The sequence below is a fragment of the Pongo pygmaeus genome, chromosome X (assembly GCF_028885625.2).
Source record: "Pongo pygmaeus isolate AG05252 chromosome X, NHGRI_mPonPyg2-v2.0_pri, whole genome shotgun sequence".
Lineage (NCBI taxonomy): Eukaryota > Metazoa > Chordata > Mammalia > Primates > Hominidae > Pongo > Pongo pygmaeus.
This window is the reverse complement of record NC_072396.2, coordinates 54,662,442-54,687,541: the sequence shown is the minus strand read 5'-3', so window position 1 is coordinate 54,687,541 and position 25,100 is coordinate 54,662,442. Positions and strand designations below refer to the sequence as shown.

General features: G+C 42.6%; 1 protein-coding gene across 4 annotated transcripts in view; it reads left to right on the top strand.

Moving 5' to 3' along the window:
- The window catches only part of FAM120C (family with sequence similarity 120 member C), a 107,395-nt gene that overhangs the window by 53,929 nt on the left and 28,366 nt on the right, over positions 1–25,100 (top strand). For all 4 annotated transcript variants that reach the window (XM_054472153.2, XM_054472155.2, XM_063660741.1 and 1 more), the window contains exon 10: positions 5,232–5,481. In XM_054472153.2, coding sequence (XP_054328128.1) covers positions 5,232–5,481 — 250 coding nt within the window. The remainder of the gene's footprint in view (positions 1–5,231; positions 5,482–25,100) is intronic.

Here is a 25,100-nt window from a genome sequence, read left to right as displayed (position 1 = left end):
ACATGTTGGCAAGGATGCAGAGAAAAGGGGATGCTTATATACTGTTGGTAGGAATGTAAATGAGTACAACCTTTATAGAAAATAATACAGAGATTTCTCAAAGAACTAAAAAACGAACTACCATTCGATCTAGCCATCCCACTACTGGGCATACATTCAAAGGGAAAGAAGTCATTATATCAAAAAAGATACCTGGGCCAGGCATGGTGGCTCACGTCAGTAATCTCAATACCTAGGGAGGCCCAAGTGGGAAGATGCTTGAGGCCAGGAGTTTGAGACCAGCCTGGGCAACATAGGGAGACCCCATCACTACAAAAAAAAATTTTTTTTAATATAGCTGAGCATGGTGCATACCTGTAGTCCCAGCTACTCTGCAGGCTGAGGCCAGAGGATTGCTTGTATCCAGGAGTTTGAGGCTGCAGTGGGCTGTGATCACTCCACTCCATTGCATCATTGCATTCCAGCCTGGGTAACAGAATAAGATCTCATCTTTTTTTTTTTTTTTTTTTTTTTTGAGATGGAGTCTTGTTTGTTGGCTGGAATGCAGTGGCACAATCTCGGCTCACTGCAAGCTCCACCTCCCGGGTTCACACCATTCTCCTGCCTCAGCCTCCCGAGTAGCTGGGACTACAGGCGCCCGCCACCACGCCCGGCTAATTTTTTGTATTTTTAGTAGAGACGGGGTTTCACCATGTTAGCCAGGATGGTCTCGATCTCCTGACCTCGTGATCCGCCCACCTCGGCCTCCCAAAGTGCTGGGATTACAGGCGTGAGCCACTGCGCCTGGCCATCTCATCTCTTAAATTAAAAGAAAAGGGAGTACATAAAAACAACACTTCAGACCAGTATCCTTCATCAATATATGTTATGGATTGAGTGTTACTGTCCCCCGCAATTCATATGTTGAAATCCTAACCCCCAATGTGATGGTATTAGGAGATGGGGCCTTTGGGAGGGAATTAGGTCATGAGCATGGAACCTTCATGAATGAGATTAGTGCCCTTATAAAAGGAACCCCAGATAGCTCTTTCTACTCTGCACTATATGAGGATACAATGAGAAGACAGCCATCTGCATACCAGGAAGCAGGTTCCCACCAGATGCCTCTGCCAATACCTTGATCTTAGACTTCCGAGCCTCCACAACTGTAAGAAATCAATTTCTGTTGTTTATAAGCCTCCCAGTCTATGGTACTTTGTTATAGCAGCCCAAATTGACTAAGACAATACGGATGCAAAAATTCTTAACAAAATATCAGCCAGGGGAATTCAGCAGTATATAAAAAGAATTACATGCCATGGCCAGGGCCGAGTAGGGTTTATTCCATTGTTGTAAGACTTGTTCAGTATTTGAAAAATCTATAAATACAATCCACCAAATAAACAGGCTAAAGAAGAAAAATCATGTGATTATATCAATGGATGCAGAAAAAGCATTTGACAAAATTCAATACTCATTCATGATAAGAACTATCAGGAAACTAAGAATAGAGGGGAACTTCCTGAAGATAAAGAACATCTACAAAGAACCTACAGCTAACATACAGTCATTCCTTGCCATATGTGGGGGATCGGTTCCAGGACCCCCACATATACTAAAATTCACTCATAATCAAGTCCCACAGTAGGTAGGCCCTGCAGAACCTGTGTATATGAAAAATTGGCCCTCTATATACGTGGGTTTGGCATCATGTGAATTCTGTGTTTTCTATCAGTGTTTGGTTGAAAAAAATTTGTGCGTAAGCAGACCCGTGTAGCTCAAACTTGTGTTCAAGGATCAACTGTACTTAATGGTGAAAGATGTTTTTCTCCTAAAATCAGGAAGAAGGCTAGAATGTCTGCTCTTTCTACTGCTCTTCAACATACTAATAGAAGTTTTAGCCAGACCAGTAAGGCAAGAAAATGAAATAGAAGGGATAGACATCAGTAAGGAAGAAATAAAACTGTAATTGCAGATGGCATATAGTCAGTCTGTGTAGAAAAATCACAAGGAATCTACAACAAAACTCCTGGAACTAATAAGTGAGTTTGTTAAGGTTGCAGGATACAAGATAAATATATAAAAATTGATTACCTTTCTATATACTAACAATGAATATGTGGAACTGAAAAAAGTGTAAGACCATTTACAGTCCTTCCAAAGAAAATGAAATAAAAATTTAACAAAAGGTGTTGAAAATCTGTATGCTGAAAGTCACAAAATGCTGATGAAATCAGAGATCTAAATAAATGGAGAGATACAGCTGTTCATGGATTAGAAAACTCAACATAGTAAAGATGTCAGTTCTCCCCAAATTGATAACACAGGTGTGATGCAATTCCTATCCAAATCCCAGCAAGATTCTTTGTAAATATAGACAAGATGATTCTAATGTTTATATGGAAAGACAAAGGAATTAAACTAGCTAAAATGATTTTTGAAAAGGAAGAATAAGTTGAAAGCAATTGCTGAACCTGATTGTAAGACTTACTAGGTAGCTACAGTAATTAAGATTGTAGGCCAGGCATAGCCGCTCACTCTTGTAATCCCAGCACTTTGGGAGGCCAAGGTGGGTGGATCCCTTGAGCTGTGGAATTCGAGACCAGTCTGGGCAACAGGGAGAGACCCCATCTCTACTAAAAATACAAAAAATATATATAGCCAGGTGTGGTGGTGTATTACCTGTGGTCCCAGCTCCTCAGGAGGCTGAGGTGAGAAGATCACTTGAGCCCAGTGGGTAGAGGTTGCAGTGAGCTGAGATCACTCCACTGCACTATAGTCTGGGTGTCAGAGCGAGACCCTGTCTTAAAAAAAAAAAAAAGACTAGGCAGAGGTATTGACACATAGATCAATGGAATACAACAGGGCATCCAGAAATAGTCCCATATGAGTACTGATTTTTTTTTTTTTGAGACAGAGTCTTGCTCTATTGCCTAGGCTGGAGCGCAGTGGCACGATCTCCGCTCACTGCAACCTCTGCCTCCCGGGCTCAAGCAATTCTCCTGCCTCAGCCTCAACTGGGATTACAGGTGTGAGCCATCACGCCTGGCCAGCAAACTGATTATTGACAAAGCTGCAAAAGCACTTCATTGGAGGAAGGATAGTTGTTTTTTTTATATATATATAAATGGTGTTAGATCAACTGGACATCCATAGTTGAACAAGTACCACATATCTATACTAGTATCTAAAATATATAAAGAACTCTCAAAACTGAACATAACAAAAACAATTGAATTAGAAAATTGGCCAAAGACATGTACAGACATTTCACTGAAGAAGATATACATATGGCAAATAAAGACATGAAAAGATGTTCAACATCAGTAGCCATTAGAAAAATACAAATTAAAACCCCAATGAAATATCACTACATACTTACCAAAATGGCAAAGATGAATAATAGTGATAATACCATATCCCAGAGAGGATGCAGAGAAGCTGGATCACCCATAAATGCTGGTGGGAATGTAAAATGGTGCTGCCATTCTGGAAAATAATTTGTCAGTTTCTTTCAAAACTAAAAATAGACTTATACAACCCAGCACTTACACTCTTGGGCATTTATATTAGAGAAATAAAGACTTATTTTCATGCAGGAACATATTCACAAGACAGCATTATAACCCCAAACTGGAAGCAACCCAGATATGCTTCAATGGGTGAATGATTAAACTGTGGTACATTCTTGCCATGGAATACTACTCAGCAAAAAAAAGAATGAACTATCGATACATGCAGCAACATGGATGGATCTTAAGGGCATATGCTGAGTGAAAATGCCAGGTTTTTTTTTTTTTTTAGATGGAGTTTCACTCTTGTTGCCTAGGCTGGAGTCCAATCGCGCAATCTTGGCTCATTGCAACCTCCGCCTCCTGGGTTCAAGCGATTCTCCTGCCTCAGCCTCCCGAGTAGCTGGGATTACAGGCATGCACCACCATGCCCAGCTAATTTTGCATTTTTAGTAGAGATGGGGTTTCTCCATGTTGGTCAGGCTGGTCTCGAACTCCTGACCTCAGGTGATCCGCCCGCCTCGGCCTCCCAAAGTGCTGGTATTACAGGCATGAACCACCACGCCCAGCCTGCCTTTGTGAATCTAAAAGATGTTGATTTTTTTTGAGAATTTTGTGAAATATCTTAATGTCTTTTGGGGTATCTCATTGTGTATTATAAAGCCAGATATTTACATAATTCTTCCTTGTGCTTCTTTCCTTGCCTAGCCTGGTGCATCTACTGAAAAAATAAGATTCAGAGTAACTTAAGAAATGTGTGACATTGGACCTTGACTTATTTCTCCAAGTTACTTTTTGTTTTTTCTTTTTCAAACGAAGTCTCGCTCTGTCGCCCAAGCTGCAGTGCGGTGACTTGATCTTGGCTCACTGCAATCTCCGCCTCCCAGGTTCAAGCGATTTTCCTGCCTCTGCCTCCAGAGTAGCTGGGATTACAGGCACCCGCCACTATGCCTGGCTAATTTTTTTTTTTTTTGGTAGAGACAGGGTTTCACCATGTTGGCCAGGCTGGTCTTGAACTCCTGACCTCAAGTGATCTGCCTACCTCAGCCTCCCAAAATGCTGGGATTACAGGCGTGAGCCACCACGCCTGGCCTTATGTTATGTTATGTTATGTTATGTTTGTGTTGTGTTATGTTATGTTATGTTATGTTATGTTATGTTATGTTATGTTATGTTATTTTTAGAGACAGGATTTCACTCTGTCACCCAGGCTGGAGTGCAGTGGGAAGATCATAGCTCACTGCTGCCTCAAACTCCTGGGCTCAAGGGATACTCCTGCCTCAGCCTTCCAAGTCGCTGGGAGCGCGTGCCACCACACCCAGCTAATTTTTAAATTTTCTGTGGAGATGGGATCTCTCCATCTTGCCGGGGCTGGTCTTGTACTCCTGGGCTCAAGCGATCCTCCTGCCTCAGCCTCCCAAATTGCTGGGATTAAACGTGTGAACCACCAAACCCAGCCCCTTGATTTCTTTATCTGCAAAATAAGCATTTTGTTTTGTGACAATGTATCATAATAGTTCCCTCTCAGGATTTTTGTGAGGATTAATGAGATGATATATATAAAGTACTTGCATATCAAGCACTTAATAAACGCGTACTATTCCTGCTGCTAAAAATAAAAATTATTGTGACAGAAAATTAAGAGTTGAAATGCGATGGAGCCTGTCAATGTCCTGTGGCTAGCTGTAGAAATGCTAAGAGATTCTCTAGAGCCTCTTTTTCCTCAATTCTGTTTTCCAGTTCCTTCAGTGATCCTTAAAGAGTGGTCTGCCTATAAAGGGAAGTCACCTCAAACCCCTGAGCTGGTGTCTGCACTGACATTTCGGGAATGGACTTGCCCAAACCTCAAGAAGCTCTGGCTAGGCAAAGCAGTTGAAGACAAGAACAGAAGGATGCGGGCCTTCCTGGCCTGTATGAAGTCGGACACGCCCAGTATGCTCAATCCAGCTAATGTCCCCACCCATCTGCTGCTCATGTGCTGTGTACTCCGGTAAGCTACCTGACAGGCAGGCAGCCAGTTCTTTCTCTTTTACTTTCTTTATATTTCCTTTAAGCACCTGCTTTTATGGTATTTCAAGGTGGGGAAATTTTTATTTTATGTTTGGCTTATGCTCCAGAAACACCGAAAATGATTGTTCAGACAGCCTCCTCAGTTTATGATCCTTGGTCATATCGGTCCATGCATGGCTCCTCTTTTATATTTGGTTTTAGTTTAGTTTTTGTCTTGTTCAGTCCTCGTCCCTGATCCAATTTCCTTCTTTTATTCACCCATAGTCATCTACTCTTGGATGTTTGATGTGTGTCCTTCCAAGCCATCTTCCATATATTTATTTAGACATACATGTATTCATGCACAGTCTATAGTATTTTCTATGGGTAAACATTTTTCCTTTTATGGCATGAATGTATTGTGCTGTACATCTCATTGTTTCTTTTTTTTCCCTTTTTTATTGAGATAAGAGTTTCACTCTTGTTGCCCAGGCTGGAGTGCAATGGCGCAGTCTTGGTTCACTGCAACCTCCACCTCCTGGGTTCAAATGATTCTCCTGCCTCAGCCTCCCAAGTAGCTGGGATTGCAGGCATGTGCCACCATGCCTGGCTAATTTTGTATTTTTAGTAGAGATGGGGTTTCACCATGTTGGCCAGGCTGATCTCAAACTGACCTCAGGTGATCTGCCCACCTTGGCCTCCCAAAGTTGTGGGATTACAGGCATGAGCCACCCCGCCAGGCCTGTTTCTTTTTTTCACTCAATATTATTTTTGAGGTCTGTCCATATTCATATATCAATCGTTCCTCTTCACTGTTGGGTTATGTTCTATCAAATACTAATATCATAGCATTTTATTTATTGATTGATAGATAATTGTTTCCAGTTATTTGGTATTACAAATAGTGCTGCAGGGGATTTCTTCATAGATGTCTGTGTCTCTTTGTGTTCCTGAGTCAGTTTAAAGCATATACTGAGAAGTAGAATTTCTCGATCCTGTAAAATATGCATGTAGCTTTTTCACTAAATACTGCCAAATTGCTCTAGATTATAGCTGCACCAATTTATATTCCTGTGAACAATACGTGTTTCATTTCCTCATATTATTGCCAGTACTAATACCATAAAACTTCTTAATTTTGCCAATCTAGTGTTTTCAAGTAGTATCTTTAATTTTAATTTGCATTTGACTACAGAGGAGGTTGATCTTCTATTTTCATGCTTATTAGCCATTTGAGTTTTCTCATTCTCTGAAGTGCTTTATTTGTCTTGCAAATTTTTTATTAGGTTACTTGTCTTATTTTGCTGATTACAGAAGTTCTTTGTCAGATATGTATGTGTGTACACTCAGACACACATGTAGCAAATATCTTTTCTGTATTTGAGTGTGCGTGCATGTGTCTGTGCATGTATATCAAGTATCTTTTCCAGTCAGTCACAATTTGTTTAAACTTTATATATAGTGTTCTTTGTTTACCAGAAGTATTTCGTTTTTACTAGCCTTTTAAAAATTTAACTTGGCTGGGCGTGGTGGCTCATGCCTGTAATCTTAGCACTTTGGGAGGCCAAGGTGGGCGGATCACTTGAGGCCAGGAGTTCAAGACCAGCCTGAACAGCATGGTGAAACCCCATCTATACAAAAAAAGGAAAAAAAAAATACAAAATTAGCCAGACATGGTGGCAGGTGCTTGTAATCCCAGCTACTTGGGAGGCTGAGGCAGGAGAATCGCTTGAACCCAGCAGGCAGAGGTTGCAGTGATCTGAGATTGTGCCACTGCACTCCAGCCTGGGCAACAAAGTGAGATTCTGTCTCAAAAAAACCAACAAACAAAATTAGGCTGGGTGCGGTGGCTCACACCTGTAACCCCAGCACTTTGGGAGGCCGAGGCGGGTGGATCACTTGAGGCCAGGAGTTAAAGACCAGCCTGGCCAACATGGCAAAACGCTGTCTCTACTAAAAATACAAAAATTAGCTGGGCGTGGTGGTGCACGCCTGTGGTCCCAGCTACTTGGGAGGCGGGAGGATCAGTTGAACCCCGGAGGTGGAGGTTGCAGTAAGCCGAGATTGTGCCACTGCACTGTAGCCTGGATGACAGAGTGAGACTCTGTCTCAAAACAAAACCAAAAAAACAACAACAAAAAACAACTTTATTTTTATAGATTTAAGGGGTACAGGTGTCCTTTTGTTGCATGGATATATTGTATAGTGGTAAAGTCTGGGCTTTTCACGTAGCCATCACTCAAATACTGTACATTGTACCCATTAAGTAATTTTCAATCCCTCACCCCCTTCCCACCCTTCTGAGTCCCCAATGTGTATTATTCCACTGTCTATGTCCATGTGCACACATTATTTACCTCCCACTTATAAGTGAGAGCATGTGGTACTTGACTTTCTGAGTTATTTCACTTAAGATAATGGCCTCTAGTTCCATCCATGTTGCTGCAAAAGACATGATTTCATTCTTTTTTATGGCTGAATAGCACTCCAGTGTGTGTGTGTGTGTGTGTGTGTGTGTGTATCACACTTTCTTTAATCATTCATTCATTGATGAACATTTAGGTTGATCCCATACCTTTGCTATTGCAAATAGTACTGCAATAAACATACAGGTGCAGGCTTTTTTTTTTCTTTTCTTTTCTTTGAGATGGAGTTTCGCTCTTGTTGCCCAGGCTGGAGTGCAATGGCGCGATCTTGGCTCACCGCAATCTCTGCCTCCTAGGTTCAAGCAGTTCTCCTGCCTCAGCCTCCCGAGTAGCTGGAATTCCAGGCATGCACCACCACGCCCGGATAATTTTGTATTTTTTTTTTTTTTTTAGTAGAGACGGGGTTTCTCCATGTTGAGGCTCGTCTTGAACTCCTAACCTCAGGTGATCCGCCTGCCTCGGCCTCCCAAAATGCTGGGATTACAGGCGTGAGCCACCGTGCCCGGCCTGGTGCAGGCATTTTTGTTGTGGTTGTTGGATACATATTTTGCAAATATTTTCTCTCATTCTGCAGGTTGTTTGTTTACTCTTATTTCTTCTGCTGTGCAAGAGCTTTTTCCTTTATGCCCATTTGTCTATTTTTCTTTTTGTTACATTTGCTTTTGAGGTGTTTTTTTTTGAGATGGAGTCTAGCTCTGTTGCCCAGGCTGAAGTGCAGTGGCGTGATCTCGGCTCACTGCAGCCTCAGCCTCCCAGCCTCAAGCAGTTCTCCTGCCTCAGCCTCCTGAGTAGCTGGGATTACAGGTACACGCCACCACGTCCGGCTAATTTTTTATTTTAGTAGACATGGGGTTTCACCATGTTGGCCAGGCTGGTCTTGAACTCCTGACCTCAGGTGATCCACCTGCCTTGACCTCCCAAAGTGCTGGGATTACAGGTGTGAGCCACCGCACCCGGCCACTTTTGAGGTCTTAATCGTGAATTCTTCACCTAGACCAATATCCTGAACAGTTTTTTCTAGGTTTTCTTCTAGGATTTTTATAGTTCAGGTCTTACATTTCAGTCTTTAATCTATCTTAAGTTGACTTTTGTGTTTTTTTGTTTGTTTGTTTTTGTTTTTTTGAGATGGAGTTTTGCTCTTGTTGCCCAGGCTGGAGTGCAATGGCGTGATCCTGGCTTACCACAACCTCCACCTCCCAGGTTCAAGCAATTCTCCTGCCTCAGCCTCCCGAGTAGCTAGGATTACAGGCATGTGCCCCCACGCCTGGCTAATTTTGTATTTTGTATTTTTTTTTTTTTTGAGACGGAGTCTCACTCTGTCACCCAGGCTGAAGTGCAGTGGCGCGATCTCGGCTCACTGCAAGCTCCGCCTCCCAGGTTCACACCATTCTCCTGCCTCAGCCTCCTGAGTAGCTGGGACTACAGGCATCCACCACCACGCCTGGCTAATTTTTTGTATTTTTAGTAGAGACGGGGTTTCACTGTGTTAGCCAGGATGGTCTCAATCTCCTGACTTTGTGATCCGCCCACCTCAGCCTCCCAAAGTGCTGGGATTACAGGCATGAGCCACCACACCCGGCCCTAATTTTGTATTTTCAGTAGAGACAGGGTTTCTCCATGTTGGTCAGGCTGGTCTCAAACTCTCGACCTCAGGTGATCCCCTATCTCAGCCTCCCAAAGTTCTGGGATTACAGGCATGAGCCACCGCACCTGGCCTTTTTTTTTGAGCAGAGTCTCGCTCTGTCGCCTAGGCTGGAGTGCAGTGGCGCGATCTTGGCTCACGACAACCTCTGCCTTTCGGGTTCAAGCGATTCTCCTGCCTCAGCCTCTCGAGTAGCTGGGATTACAGGTGTGCACTACCCTTCCCCGCTAAGTTTTGTATTTTTAGTAGAGACAGGGTTTCATTGTGTTGGCCAGGCCAGTCTTGAACTCCTGACCTCAGGTGATCCACCCGCCTCAGCCTCCCAAAGTACTGGGATTATAGGCATAAGCCACCACACCCAGCCCATCTTGAATTAATTTTTGTATGTGGTGAGAAATAGGGGCCCAGTTTCATGCTTCTGAATGTAGCTAACCAGCTATCCCAGTACCATTAAAAAGGTGTTCTTTCCCCAGTGTGTGTTTTGTCAACTTTATCAAAGATCAATTGGCTGTAGGTATGTGGCTTTATTTCTGAGTTCTCTATTCTGTTCCATTGATTTATGTGTCCATTTTTATGCCACTACCATGCTGTCTTAGTTACTACAGCCTTGTAGTATAGTTTGAAGTCAGGTAATGTGACGCCTCCGGCTTTGTTCTTTTTGTGTAGTATTGTTTTGGCTACTTAAGCTCTTTTTTGACTCCATATGAATTTTAGGATTGTTTTTTCTAATTCTGTGAAAAATTATGTTGGTATTTTGATGGGAATTACATTTAATCTGTAGATTACTTTGGACAGTATGGTTATTTTCACAATATTGATTCTTCCAATCTATGGGTATGAATTGTTTATCCATTTCTTTATGTCATATATAATTTCTTTCATCTGTGTTTTGTAGTTTTCCTCGTAGAGATCCTTCACCTCCTTGGTTAAATATATTCCTAGGTGGGGTTTTTTTTTGTAGCTATTGTAAATGGGATTGACTTCTTGATTTGGTTCTCAGCTTGATGATTACTGGTGTATAGAAATGCTACTGGTTTTTGTACATTGATTTTGTATCCTGACACTTTACTGGGTTCATTTATCAAATCTAGGAATCTTTTGGAGGATTCTTTAGGGTTTTTCTAGGTATAAGATGATATCATCAGCAAACAGGGATAATTTCACTTTCTCTTTTCCAATTTGGATGTCTTATATTTTTTTTCTCTTTCCTGATTGCTTTGGCTAGGACTTCCAGTACTATGTTGAATAGGAGTGGTAAAAGTAGGCAAGTTACTTTTTTTGGAGACAGGATCCTGCTCTGTCACCAAGGCTGGAGTTCAGTGGCACGATCACAGCTCACTGCAGACTCAACATCCTGAGCTCAAGTGATCCTCCCGCCTCAGTCTCCTAAGTAGCTGGGACTACAGCCCACACCATCATGCCCAGCTAATTTTTTTTTTTTTTTTGAGACGGAGTCTTGCTCTGTAGCCCAGTCTGGAGTGCAGTGGCTCGATCTCGGCTCACTGCAACCTCTGCCTCCTGGGTTCAAGTGATTCTCCTGCCTCAGCCTCCCGAGTAGCTAGGATTACAGGGGCCCACCACCACACCTGGCGAACTTTTGTATTTTTAGTAGAGACGGGGTTTCTCCGTGTTGGCCAGGCTGGTGTCAAACTCCTGACCTCAAGTGATCCACCTGCCTCAGCCTCGCAAAGTGCTGCAGCTACAGGCGTGAGCCACTGCACCCGGCCATGCCCAGCTAATTTTTTAAAGTTTTTTTTTTTAGAGACAGGCTCTTACTATGTTGCCCAGTCTTGAACTCCTGGGCTCAAGCAATCCTCCCATCTTGGCCTCCCAAAGTGCTAGGATTACAGACATCAGCCACCATGCCCAGCCAGAAAGCGGGCAAATTTTTGCCAACCTTTTATTATAATTTCACATATATAGAAAAATTAGAATAATAATAGTACAGTGAACACTCATAACCACCACCTAGATTCTATAATTAATATTTATCATATTTGCTTTACTTCATATAACCGTCCATTTATTCATCTCTAGGCATCGATTTTTCCATCTTTTTTACTGCATTTCCAAGTAAATTGCAGACATCAGTATACTTCTCCCTTCGCTGAGAAGTATTTATTTTGGTTCTGTCCAGCCCATGATTTTCTACCTTTATGGTGTGTGTTTTGGTGTCTTATTTAATAAATTCTCCCCTACCCCTAAGTCATAAAGACATTTTTCTGGCCGGGTGTGGTGGCTCATGCCTGTAATCCCAGCACTTCGGGAGGCCGAGATGGGCGGATCACGAGGTCAGGAGATCGAGACTATCCTGGCTAACACAGTGAAACCCTGTCTCTACTAAAAATACGGCTGTAATCCCAGCTACTCAGGAGGCTGAGGCAGGAGAATGGCGTGAACCCGGGAGGTGGAGCTTGCAGTGAGCCGAGATTGCGCCACTGCACTCCAGCCTGGGCAACAGAGCGAGACTCCATCTCAGAAAAAAAAAAAAAAAGATATTTTTCTACGTTTGCTTATACTTTTATAATGTTGTCTTCCATATCAGGTCCTTAATACAGTAGATATTTTGTACATGCTGTGAGAAAGGATCTAACTTTATTTACGTAATACGCCAGTTTCCCAGCTTGATGTATTGAATGATCCTTTCTTTCCCCAACCTTTCTTATGTACCACGTTTGGTTTTTTTTTAGACGGAGTCTCGCTCAGTCGCCCAGGCTGGAGTGCAGTGGCGTGATCTCGGCTCACTGCAAACTCCACCTCCTGGGTTCAAGCGATTCTCCTGCCTCAGCCTCCCAAAGCTGCTTCCACATTTTCAGGTATTTGTTGTCAGAAACCCGCACTTCTCAGTACCAATTTTCTTTTTTCTTCTTTTTTTTTTTAGAGCCAGGGTCTTGCTCTGTCACCCAGACTGGAGTGCAGTGGCGTGATCATGGCTCACTGCAGCCTCCACCTCCTAGGCTAAAGTGATCCTCCCACCTCGGCCTCCCAAGTAGCTGAGACTACAGGTGCATGCCATCATGCCCGGCTTTTCTGTTTTTTGTAGAGATGGGGTCTATGTTGCCCAAGCTGGTCTTGAACTCCTGGGCTCAAGTGATCCTCCCACACCTTGGCCCCCCAAAGTGCTGGGATTATAAGCATGAGCCACTGTGCCCTGCCTCTTAGTCTATTTTCTGTTGCTCATGGCAGAATACCTGAAACTGGGTAATTTATAAAGAAAAGGAATTTATTTCTTACAGTTATGGAGTCTAAGAAGTCCAAGGTTGGGGGGCTTGCATCTAGTGAGAGCCTTCTTGCTGGTCATATGGTAAAGGGGCTGATCACGCTCATGTGCTATATCAGGTCTCTCTTTCTTTTCTTATAAAGCCACCAGTTCCCCTCCCATGATAACCCATTAATCCATGAATGGATTAGCCCATCTGTGAGAGTAGAGCCCTAAAGATCAAATCACATCTTAAAGGCCCTACCACTCAATACTGCCACACTGTGGATAAAGTTTCAATATGAGTTTTGGAGGGGACATTCAACCACAGCAGGTCTCTTGTATTTACGTTTTTTTTTTTTTTTGTAGACAGAGTCTCTGTCGCCCAGGCTGACTGGAGTGCAGTGGTGCGATCTCGGCTCACTGCAACCTCCACCTCCCGGGTTCAAGCGATTCTCCTGCCTCAGCCTCCTGAGTAGCTGAGATTACAGGCGCACACCACCACACCCAGCTAATTTTTGTATTTTTAGTAGAGACGGGGTTTCACCATGTTGGCCAGGCTGGTCTTGAACTCCTGACCTCAAGTGATCCACCCTCCTCTGCCTCCCAAAGTGCTGGGATTACAGGCGTGAGCCACCGCGCCTGGCCATTATGTGCACCACCATGCCTGGCCATTATGTGCTACGTTTTTATATCTGTATAAGTTCATTCATGGATTCTATTTTGTGTCACTGCCCATTAGAGTCCTCATCAATATCACATTGTTTCAGTTATTAAGGGTTTGCAATTTGCCTTAATATCAGGCAGTACAAATCTCCACTCTTTTCTTTTTTGAGAATTATACTAGTTATCCTTGCACCTTAGGAGCCCTTATTCTTCCATATATAATTTGTGATCAGTCTAGTTTCCACCAAAATCTTATTGGGATTTTTTTTGTCATTGAATTGAATTTATAGATTAATTTGGGGAGCTTTGACATCTTTATAATGTTAAGTCCTCCCATCCAAAGATAATAGTTTACCTCTCCCATTTATCCAGGTTTCTTCCTTTATGTCTTAGTATAATTAATTTTTTTCCATTGAGATCTCTTACATTTTAAATTAATTTCTAGGTACTTGATAGATATCGCCATGATTATGTGTGATATTCTAGTTTCTGTTATACTTTCTCATTGTTAAAAAAAAAAAGTAAGTTTTTGTGCAAAGAGGAGGTCAAGCCCTACAAGTCACCAGAGAACTGCAGAGCACTTCGCTTTCAAAATGGGCAGACCTTAGTTTGAATGCTGCTTCTGGCATTTTTCAGCTTGGATATGTCACTTTAGCCTTTCTGAGCATCTCTTTCTTCACCATAAATGGATATAATTTTACGTCTCAGAGCAGCTTGAACATTGAGATAATGCATTCAGGGACCCTACCACATACTAGATCCCCAATATATGCTAATTTCCTAACCACCTTAACATTAAGATTAGTGACTTACAAAGTTTTCCGAATAAGAATAATGAGGCCGAGCACCGTGGCTCACACCTGTAATCCCAGCAATTTGGGAGGCCGAGGCGGGTGGATCATTTTAGGTCAAGGAGTTCAAGACCAGCCTGGCCAACATGGTGAAACCCTGTCTCTACTAAAAATACAAAAATTAGCCGGGCAGTAGTGATACACGCCTGTAATCCCAGCTACTCAGGGGGCTGAGGCAGGAGAATCACTTGAACCTGGGAGGCAGAGGTTGCAGTGAACCATGATCGCACCATTGCACTCCAGCCTGGGCGACAGAATAAGACTCCGTCTCAAAAAAAAAATTTTTTTTAAAGAATAATGATAAAGATTTATTCTTCCTACTTCCTAACATGTTCCTGGGCCACAGCCCTTCATTGTCCCATATTAACTCTGGAATTGTACATTTCATTTACCTTCTTTCTAAAATATATAGTAGGCCGGTGCAGTGGCTCATGCCCATAATCCCAGCACTTTGTGAGGCTGAGGCGGGTGGATCACCTGAGGTCAGGAGTTCGAGACCAGCCTGGCTAACATGGCGAAACCCCGTCGCTAGTAAAAATACAAAAATTAGCCGGGCATGGTGGTACGCGCCTCTAGTCCCAGCTATTTGGGAGGCTGAGGCATGAGAATCACTTGAACCTGGGAGGCAGAGGTTGCAGTGAGCCAAGATTGCACCACTGTACTCCAGACTGGGCGACAGAGCAAAACTCTGTCTCAAAAAAAAAAAAAAAAAAAAAAAGCAAAACAAACAAAATACATATAATAGCTCATTTTCCCATTTATTTGGTTCTCTACGTTACATGGAATAGATCCAGGAACATAAAAACAATTAAAAATAGCTTATGAATCGCCACACTGTCTTCCACAATGGTTGAACTAATTTACACTCCCACCAACAGCATAAAAGCGTTACTATTTCTCCACATCCTCTCCAGCATCTGTTGTTTCCTGACTTTTTAATGATCACCATTCTAACTGGCGTGAGATGGTATCTCATTGTGGTTTTGATTTGCATTTCTCTAATGACCACTGATGATGAGCATTTTTTCATGTTTGTTGGCTGGATAAATGTCTTCTTTTGAGAAGTATCTGTTCGTATCCTTCACCCACTTTTTGATGGGGGTTTTTTTTTCTTATAAATTTAAGTTCTTTGTAGATTCTGGATATTAGCCCTTTGTTAGATGGATAGATTGCAAAAATTTTCTCTCATTCTGTAGGTTGTCTGTTCACTCTGATGATAGTTTCTTTTGCTGTGCAGAAGCTTTTTAGTTTAATTAGATCCCATTTGTCTATTTTGGCTTTTGTTGCCATTGCTTTTGGTGTTTTAGTCATGAAGTCTTTGCCCATGCCTATGTCCTGAATGGTATTGCCTAGGTTTTCTTCTAGGGTTTTTATGGTTTTAGGTCTTACGTTTAAGTCTTTAATCCATCTTGAGTTAATTTTTACATAAGGGGTATGGAAGGGATCCAGTTTCAGCTTTCTACATATGGCTAGCCAGTTTGCCCAGCACCATTTATTAAATAGGGAATTCTTTCCCCATTGCTTGTTTTTGTCAGGTTTGTCAAAGATCAGATGGTTGTAGATGTGTGGTGTTATTCCTAAGGCCTCTGTTGTGTTCCATTGGTCTATATCTCTGTTTTGGTACCAGTACCATGCTGTTTTGGTTGCTGTATCCTTGTAGTATAGTTTGAAGTCAGGTAGCATGATGCCTCCAGCTTTGTTCTTTTTGCTTAGGATTGTCTTGGCTATGAGGGCTCCTTTTTGGTTCCATATGAAATTTAAAGTAGTTTTTTTCCAATTCTGTGAAGAAAGTCAATGGTAGTTTGATGGGGATGGGATTGAATCTATAAATTACTTTGGGCAGTATGGCCATTTTTACGACATTGATTCTGCCTATCCATGACCATGAAATGTTTTTTCATTTGTGTCCTCTCTCATTTCCTTGAACAGTAATGTGTAGTTCTCCTTGAAGAGGTCTTTTACATCCCTTGTAAGTTGTATTCCTAGGTATTTTATTCTCTTTGTAGCAGTTGTGAATGGGAGTTCACTCATGATTTGGCTCTGTTTGTCTGTTATTGGTGCATAGGAATGCTTGCGATTTTTGCACATTGATTTTGTATCCTGAGACTTTGCTGAAGTTGCTTATCAGCTAAAGAGATTTGGGGGCTGAGATGATGGGGTTTTCTAAATATACAATCATGTCATCTGCAAACAGGGACAATTTGACTTCCTCTTTTCCTAATTGAATACCGTTTATTTCTTTCTCTTGCCCGATTGCCCTGGCTGGAACTTCCAACACTATGTTGAATAGGAATGGTGAGAGAGGGCATCCCTGTCTTGTGCTGGTTTTCAAAGGGAATGCTTCCAGTTTTTGCCCATTCAGTGTGATATTGGCTGTGGGTTTGTCATAAATAGCTCTTATTATTTTGAGATACGTTCCGTCAATACCTAGTTTATTGAGAGTTTTTAGCATGAAGGGCTGTTGAATTTTGTTGAAGGCCTTTTCTGCATCTATTGAGATAATCATGTGGTTTTTGTCATTGGTTATGTTTATATGATGGATTACGTTTATTGATTTGTGTATGTTGAACCAGCCTTGCATCCCAAGGATGAAGCCAACTTGATCGTGCTGGACAAGGTTTTTGATGTGCTGCTGTATTCGGTTTGCCAGTATTTTCTTGAGGATTTTCGCATCGATGTTCATCAGGGATATTGGCCTGAAATTTTCTTTTTTTGTTGTGTCTCTGCCAGGTTTTGGTATCAGGATGATGCTGGCTTCATAAAATGAATTAGGAAGGATTCCCTCTTTTTCTGTTGTTTGGAATAGTTTCAGAAGGAATGGTACCAGCTCGTCTTTGTACGTCTGGTAGAATTCGGCTGTGAATCCTTCTGGCCCTGGACTTTCTTTGGTTGGTGGGCTATTAATTACTGCCTCACTTTCAGAACTTGTTATTGGTCTATTCAGGGATTTGACTTCTTCCTGGTTTAATCTTGGGAGGGGTTTTTTCTTTTTCTTTTTTTTTTCTTCCCCCCCGAGACGGAGTCTTGCTCGGTTGCCCAGGCTGAAGTGCAGTGGCACGATCTTGGCTCACTGCAACCTCCGCCTCCCAGGTTCAAGCGATTCTCCTGCCTCAGCCTCCCAAGTAGCTGGGATTACAGGTGCCCATCACCACACCCAGCTAATTTTTGTATTTTTAGTAGAGACGTGGTTTCACCATGTTGACCAGGCTGGTCTTGAACTCCTGACATCAGGCGATCTGCCCGCCTCGGCCTCTCAAAGTGTTGGGATTATAGGTGTGAGCCACCACACCCGGCCTCCTGTGTTTTTAAGAAGACAAAATGGTAGGAAAAAAATGCAGTTTTAACAATTAGCATAAATCTGGTTGGAAATTTAAATTTTAAATGAAGATTAACTTATCCTTAATACTGCATTGTCCAGCAATATCAAGTAAACACCAGGCAGGAACATTGAACTATAGCCTAACTGAGTGCTAGGAGCCTATACTCCTCAATTTCTTACACAAACTGTAGGTAAAAGATTCCTAGATGGCCTAGAGAAATTGAGTCTTCTAGGAAAGGCTGATACAGTTTGAGGAGGGCAGAACCTTTGCGCATACAATAGTCATCACTTAGGAGGGAGGGATACTGAAGAACTCAGTCAGGCTTCTGGAGGTGAGGGGCAGCCCTGCTGAATGGGAGAGGCATGCATCAAGGCTTTATCATTTCTAGCAAAAATTCATTCAAATATCAACAGTTTTCCAGAGATGGAACATGAAATTGGACAAGGTTTCTCCGCTTTGTTTATGGGTAAAGTTGAGGAATCTTTCTTGAGAAACAAATCTTTTAAGAAGCAGTGGATTCACTCTCAGCTATAACAAGATATTTGGATTAACCATGTGCCATCCTGATACATGAAGAATAAAGATACATAAGAACTAGTGTTCATTCACTTGACAGAATAATTCTAAAGTCCATCAGGAAAGGCAAATGATCAAGAGTAGCTTGGAAAACGTAACAAAAAAAAAAAAAGATATATCTTGGTCCTGCAGCAAGACTGTTATTGGGGAAAAAAAAAAAAAAAGAGGTGTTTTGGACCTATTACATACCGAAGTGTATTATAAACTCATACCAAAATAGTGTAGTATTGTGACAAAAATTGACAGCTCATTGTTTTAGAGCAGATAATAATGAATAAGATCCTTGACACATTAGAACTTAAAATATGCTAAAGGAAGCATCACAAATCAATGAGGAAGAGATGCATTTTTTAAATAATTATTTAGAGAATTGGATTTGTATTTGGGGAGAAAACATCCATTTAGAGCCATGTCTCACATAAATTCCAGATGGATTAATTATAAAGATGAATGTAAAAAAGATAAAAGGCAGAATAAAAGCTAAGCAATGATTTGCTGACCTTTAGATAGGAAAGGGATTTTTTTTGTTGTTCATTTCTTTTAGGAAAGGAATTTTTTAAATGAGAATATACAAGCCTTAAGCCCAGAGTATTGTCAGAGACAGTAACTATCTTGGTGACAGGAAAGGCAAATACCTCAGTTGCCTGAGATATGGGCAAACTGAAAACTACAAAACACTGTTAAATCATAAAAGATTTAAGTAAACAGAAAGATACCCCATGTTTATAGATAAGATAAAATCCTTCTTGTTGATTTCTAACTAGAAAAAAAGAATATAAAATATTGTTAAGATGGCAATACTCCCCAAATTGATCTACATATGCAATGGAATCCAAATTCCCAGCTTTCTTCTTTGCAGAAATTAACAAACTAATGCTAAAATTAATATGTAAATACAGGCCGGGCACAGTGGCTCACTCCTGTAATCCCAGTACTTTGGGAGGCCAAGGCAGGCAGATCACGAGGTCAAGAGATCGAGACCATCCTGGCCAACATGGTGAAACCCCGTCTTTACTAAAAATACAAAAATTAGCTGGGTGTGGTGGTGTGCGCCTGTAATCTCAGCTACTCAGGAGGCTGAGGCAGGAGAATCGCTTGAACCCGGGAAGTGGAGGTTGCAGTGAGCCGAGATCGCACCACTGCACTCCAGTCAGCCTGGGCGACAGAGACTCTGTCTCCAAAAAAAAAAAAAAAGCATCAATACAAGGGACCCTGATGTGGTTGAATGTCCCCTCCAAAACTCATATTGAAACTTTATCCACAGTGTGGCAGTATTGAGTAGTAGGGCCTTTAAGATGTGATTTGATCTTTAGGGCTCTACTCTCACAGATGGGCTAATCCATTCATGGATTAATGGGTTATCATGGGAGGGGAACTGGTGGCTTTATAAGAAAAGAAAGAGAGACCTGATATAGCACATGAGCGTGATCAGCCCCTTTACCATATGACCAGCAAGAAGGCTCTCACTAGATGCAAGCCCCCCAACCTTGGACTTAGACTCCATAACTGTAAGAAATAAATTCCTTTTCTTTATAAATTACCCAGTTTCAGGTATTCTGCCATGAGCAACAGAAAATAGACTAAGAGGCAGGGCACAGTGGCTCATGCTTATAATCCCAGCACTTTGGGGGGCCAAGGTGTGGGAGGATCACTTGAGCCCAGGAGTTCAAGACCAGCTTGGGCAACATAGACCCCATCTCTACAAAAATACAGAAAAGCCGGGCATGATGGCATGCACCTGTAGTCTCAGCTACTTGGGAGGCCGAGGTGGGAGGATCACTTTAGCCTAGGAGGTGGAGGCTGCAGTGAGCCATGATCACGCCACTGCACTCCAGTCTGGGTGACAGAGCAAGACCCTGGCTCTAAAAAAAAAAAAAAAGAAAAAACAAAGAAAATTGGTACTGAGAAGTGTGGCTGTTTCTGATAATGAATACCTGAAAATGTGGAAGCAGCTTTGGAACTGGGTAATAAGCAGAGGCTGGAAGAATTTGGAGGAGCAGGCTACAAAACACCAGGATTCTAGTGAAGGCTTAGAGCACAAGAAGACTAGGGAGAGTTTATAACTCCTTAGAGATTGATTAAATGGTTACAACCAGAATGCTGATATAAATATGGACAGTGAAGGCCATTCTGATAAGGTTTCAGATGGAACTGATGAGCGAGGTATTGGAAATGGAAGTAAAGGCCATCCTTGTTATAAATTGGCAAAGAACTTGGCTGAACGGTGTCCGTCTCCAAGGGCTTTGTTGTGGGCCAAACTTAAGAATGATGAATTCGGGTATCTGGCAGAAGAAATTTCTAAGCAGCAAAGTGCTCAGGCTACTGCATGGTTACGTCTAACTGTTTACAGTGAACTGCTAGGGAAAAGGGAAACAGAGCAGAAACATTTGGAAAATTCACAGCCTTGTCATGTGGTAGAGAATGCAAAAGAGTTTTCGGGAGTGGAACCAAGGGTGCAGAGGAGCCACCACTTTATGCCTAAAAGGGAGCCAGGTGCTAATAGTCAAAACAATGAGGAAAAGGCCCTAACGGCACTTCAGAGATCTTTGAAGCAGCCCCTCCCTTTAGAGGCCCAGAGCCCTAGGAGGACAGAATTGTTTGGGAGTGGAGGAGGCCTGGGACACAACTGCCCTATGCCACCGCGGAAAAGCTGCTTCCCTCATCTCAGCCCCTCCAGCTGGAGCAGCGATATCTCACATGGCCCCAGGTGTGGCTCATGTCTTAGGTCAGGAAGGTACAACTCGTAAACCTTGGTGGCATCCACATGGTGATAATTCTGCAGGCCCGCATAAAGTAAGAGCTGTGGAGGCTTCGCAACCTCTACCTATTAAAAGGATCTCATTGAAAGCCTGGGAGCCCAGGTAGAGACTTGTTGTGGGGCCAGAGCCACCACAGAGATCCCCTACTGTAGCAATGCCCAGTAGGAACATAAGGTTGGAGCTGCCACAGAGTCTCCAACCAGGGCAATGCATAGTGGAGCCATGGGAGCAGGACTGCCACTGAGTCCCTAGAACTGTGAGGTTACTGGCAGCATGCATTGCCCACCTGGGAAACCTTCAGGCAGTGGATTCCAACCAGTTTGAGCAACCATGTGGCCTATACTCTGCACCCATACAGACAGGGCTACCTGAGGCCTTGCAGGTTGGGCTCCCAGCACAGTGTGTCCAGGAGGCCCCACATGGAGTCAAAAAAGATTATTCTCCAACTCTAAGATCTTTTGTTTTGTTTTGTATGTGTGTATGTGTGTGTGTTTCTTGTTTGTTTGTTTGTTTTAAGACAGAGTCTCTGTCACCCAGGTTGAAGTGCAGTTCACTGGGGCCTCAAACTCCTGGGCTCAAGCAGTCCCCCCACCTCAGCCTCCCGAGTAGCTGAGACCACAGGTACTTAACCACCATGGCCAGCTAATTTTTTTGTTTGTTTGTTTATTTGTTTGTTTGAGATGGAGTCTCGCTCTGTCGCCCAGGATGGAGTGCAGTGGCACAATCCCGGCTCACTGCAAGCTCCGCCTCCCTGGTTCACGCCATTCTCCTGCCTCAGCCTCTCGAGTAGCTGGGACTACAGGCGCCCGCCACAAGGCCCGGCTAATTTTTTTTGTATTTTTAGTAGAGATGGGGTTTCACCATGTTAGCCAGGATGTTCTCTATCTCCTGACCTCATGATCCGCCCGCCTCGGCCTCCCAAAATCCTGGGATTACAGGCATGAGCCACCATGCCCAACCCATGGCCACCTAATTTTTACATCTTTTGTAGAGATGGAGCCTTACTGCGTTGCCTAGGCTGGTCTCAAACTCCTGGACTCAAGCGATCCTCCCGCCTTAGCCTCCCAAAATGCTGGGATTACAGGCCAATTCTAAGATCTTGGAAGTAGATAACTTGTTTAGATTTCACAGGCTCACAGATGAGAGTTTGGGCTTTTGAGATAAATTCATTTTCCTTATATATAACCCACTGTCAGGCATTCTGTTATAAGCAACAGAAAATGGAGTAATAATACAAACTCAGAATTGCCAAAATAATGTTGAAAAAAAGAACAAACACTGTACAGTTTCAAAATTTACTACAAAAGTATAGTAACCAAAAACAGTGGAATAAGGATAGACATATAAATTAATGTAGTTACATTCGAGTGTCCAGAAATAAACTCTGCTATTTGTGGTCAATTAATTTTTGAGAAGGGTGCCAAGATAATTCAATGGTGGAAAGATAGGCTTTACAACAGATGGTTGGATATTAACATGCAAAAGAATAGTTAGACCTCTACTTCACACTATATACAAAAATTAACTCAAAATATGTCACAGACTTAAATGTCAGACTAAAAACTATAAAATGCTTAGAAGACGAGGTATTCTTCATGAACTCAGATTAGGCAGTGTTTTCTTTGGTATGATGCCAGAAGCATAAGTAACAAAAGGAAAAACAGGTTAGACTAGATCAAAATTTAAAATTTGTGTGCTAGAAACAAGACTACAAATAAAGTGAAAACACAACCCACAGAATGAGAGAAAATATTTGCAAACCATATATCTGATAAGGGCTTAGTGTCCATAATATATAAAGAATGTTTACAACTCAAACGATTGGCTGGCCACACTAGCTCATGTGTGTAATCCCAATACCTTGGTTCATGTCTGTAATCCCAACACTTGGGTGGCCGAGGTGTGAAAATCGCTTGAATCCAAGAGTTTGAGGCCAGTCTGGGCAACATAGCAAGACCCCACCTCTACAAAAAAATCTTTAAAAAGCAGCTGGGCGTAGCTGTGCACCTGTGGTCCCAACTACTCCAGAGACTGTTGGGGGAGGATTGCTTACACCCAGGAGGTAGAGGCTGTTGTGAGCCATGATCAGGCCACTGCACTCCAGCCTAGGCAACAGAGCAACACCGTGTCTCAAAAAAAAAAAAAGCCTACAAGTAAAGCAATAAATGATGAATAAATCAATTTTTTAAATGGGTAAAAGATTTGAATAGACATTTCTCCAAAGAACATATGCAAATGTCAACCGGGCGCTGTGGCTCACATCTGTAATCCCAGCACTTTGGGAGGCCGAGGAGGGCAGATCATGAGGTCAGGAGGGCAGATCACGAGGTCAGGAGTTCGAGACCAGCCTGACCAACATGGTGAAACTCTGTCTCTACTAAAAATACAAAAATTAGCCGGGCGTGGCATGTGCCTGTAATCCCAGCTACTCAGGAGGCTGAGGCAAAAGAATCGCTTGAACCCAGGAAGGGGAGATTGCAGTGAGCCGAGATCGCACCACTGCAGTTCAGCCTGGGCGGCAGAGCGAGACTCTGTCTCAAAAAAAAAAAAAACATATACAAGTGTCCAATAAGCACATGAAAAAATGATCATCAGGGAAATGCACATCATAACGACAATGAGAAACCAGTTAACGCCCATTCAGGTGCTATAATCAAAAAGACAAGGGATCAGGGGTGGGAGATTTAAAAAGAAGACATCCAGCAAGTGTTGAAAAGGATGTGGAGAAATTGGAACCCTCATACATTGCTGATGGGAACATCAAATGAAGACACATGTCCACACAAAAACATGTTCACAAATGTTCATGTAGAATTATTCATAATAGGCCGGGCACGGTGGCTTATGCCTGTAATCCCAGCACTTTGGGAGGCCGAGGTGGGTGGATCACCTGAGGTCAGGAGTTTGAGACCAGCCTGGCCAACATGGTGAAACCCTGTCTCTACTAAAAGTACAGAATTAGCCAGGCATGGTGGCACATACCTGTAATCTCAGCTACTTGGGACGCTGAGGCAGGAGAATCTCTTGAACCCGGGAGGCAGAGGTCACAGTGAGCCGAGACCGTGTCACTGCACTCCAGCCTGGGCAACAAGAACGAAACTCCATCTCAAAAAAAAAAAAGTAATATAAGAAAATAGGCCGGGCACAGTGGCTCACGTCTGTAATCCCAGCACTTTGGGAGGCCGAGGCGGGCGTATCACAAGGCCAGGAGATCGAGACCATCCTGGCTAACACGGTCAAACCCCGTCTCTACTAAAAATACAAAAAATTAGCCGGGCGTGATAGCGGGCGCCTGTAGTCCCAGCTATTCGGGAGGCTGAGGCAGGAGAATGGCGTGAACCTGGGAGGTGGAGCTTGCAGTGAGCCGAGATCGTGCCACTGCACTCCAACCTGGGCGATAGAGCAAGAGTCCGTCTCAAAATAAATTAAAAATAAATAAAGACTGAGTCCTCCTTCAAAAAAGAAGATATAAAAAGGAGAAGATCAGTAACTGTGACTGTATCTATGTCCCAAAATACATAAAATTAAAAAGACTAAACGGGGAAATATTTGCAACAGTTAGGACACTGTTAATATTCACAATATATAAAGACTTAGATATCAGAATAGGTATCTAAGATAGCACAGATGGGTAAATGACAGTCTCTTCAGACTCATTTGCTTAGAAGAAACAGAAGCCATTCTAGCTCTCTCGCTTTTCCTCTCTTTTTTTTATTTTCTGGTAGAGATGAGGTCTTGCTACTCCTGGCCTCCGCCTCACAAAGTGTTGAGATTATAGGTATGAACCATCATGACCAGCCCACTCTAGCTATCTTACTGTAAAGGTATAACAGGTAGTCTCCTAGTCATCCAAGGACAAGAAAAGTAGTATACACAGGGAATGGTCCTGGAAAGGCAGCAACAGAGACTGCCCACTCTCTCATGGGCCTGCATAGGTAGCTCTTCTTTCTGCATGTGTTTTATAAAGTCGCTGCATCACTTAGCTCAAATTCTGAAGACTCCGATTGGCAAGCCATGAATTGTTTGACTTGGATCAGGTATCTTTTCCTTGTCCAAATAGCTGTCATTGTTATAAAAATGGGGCTTTACATTATCTGAGAAGGGGCATAGACAGAACAGGCAAATTAATATGTCTGTGAGTACTTGGGAAATATATGCAACCTCATCCTTGGCAATCAAAG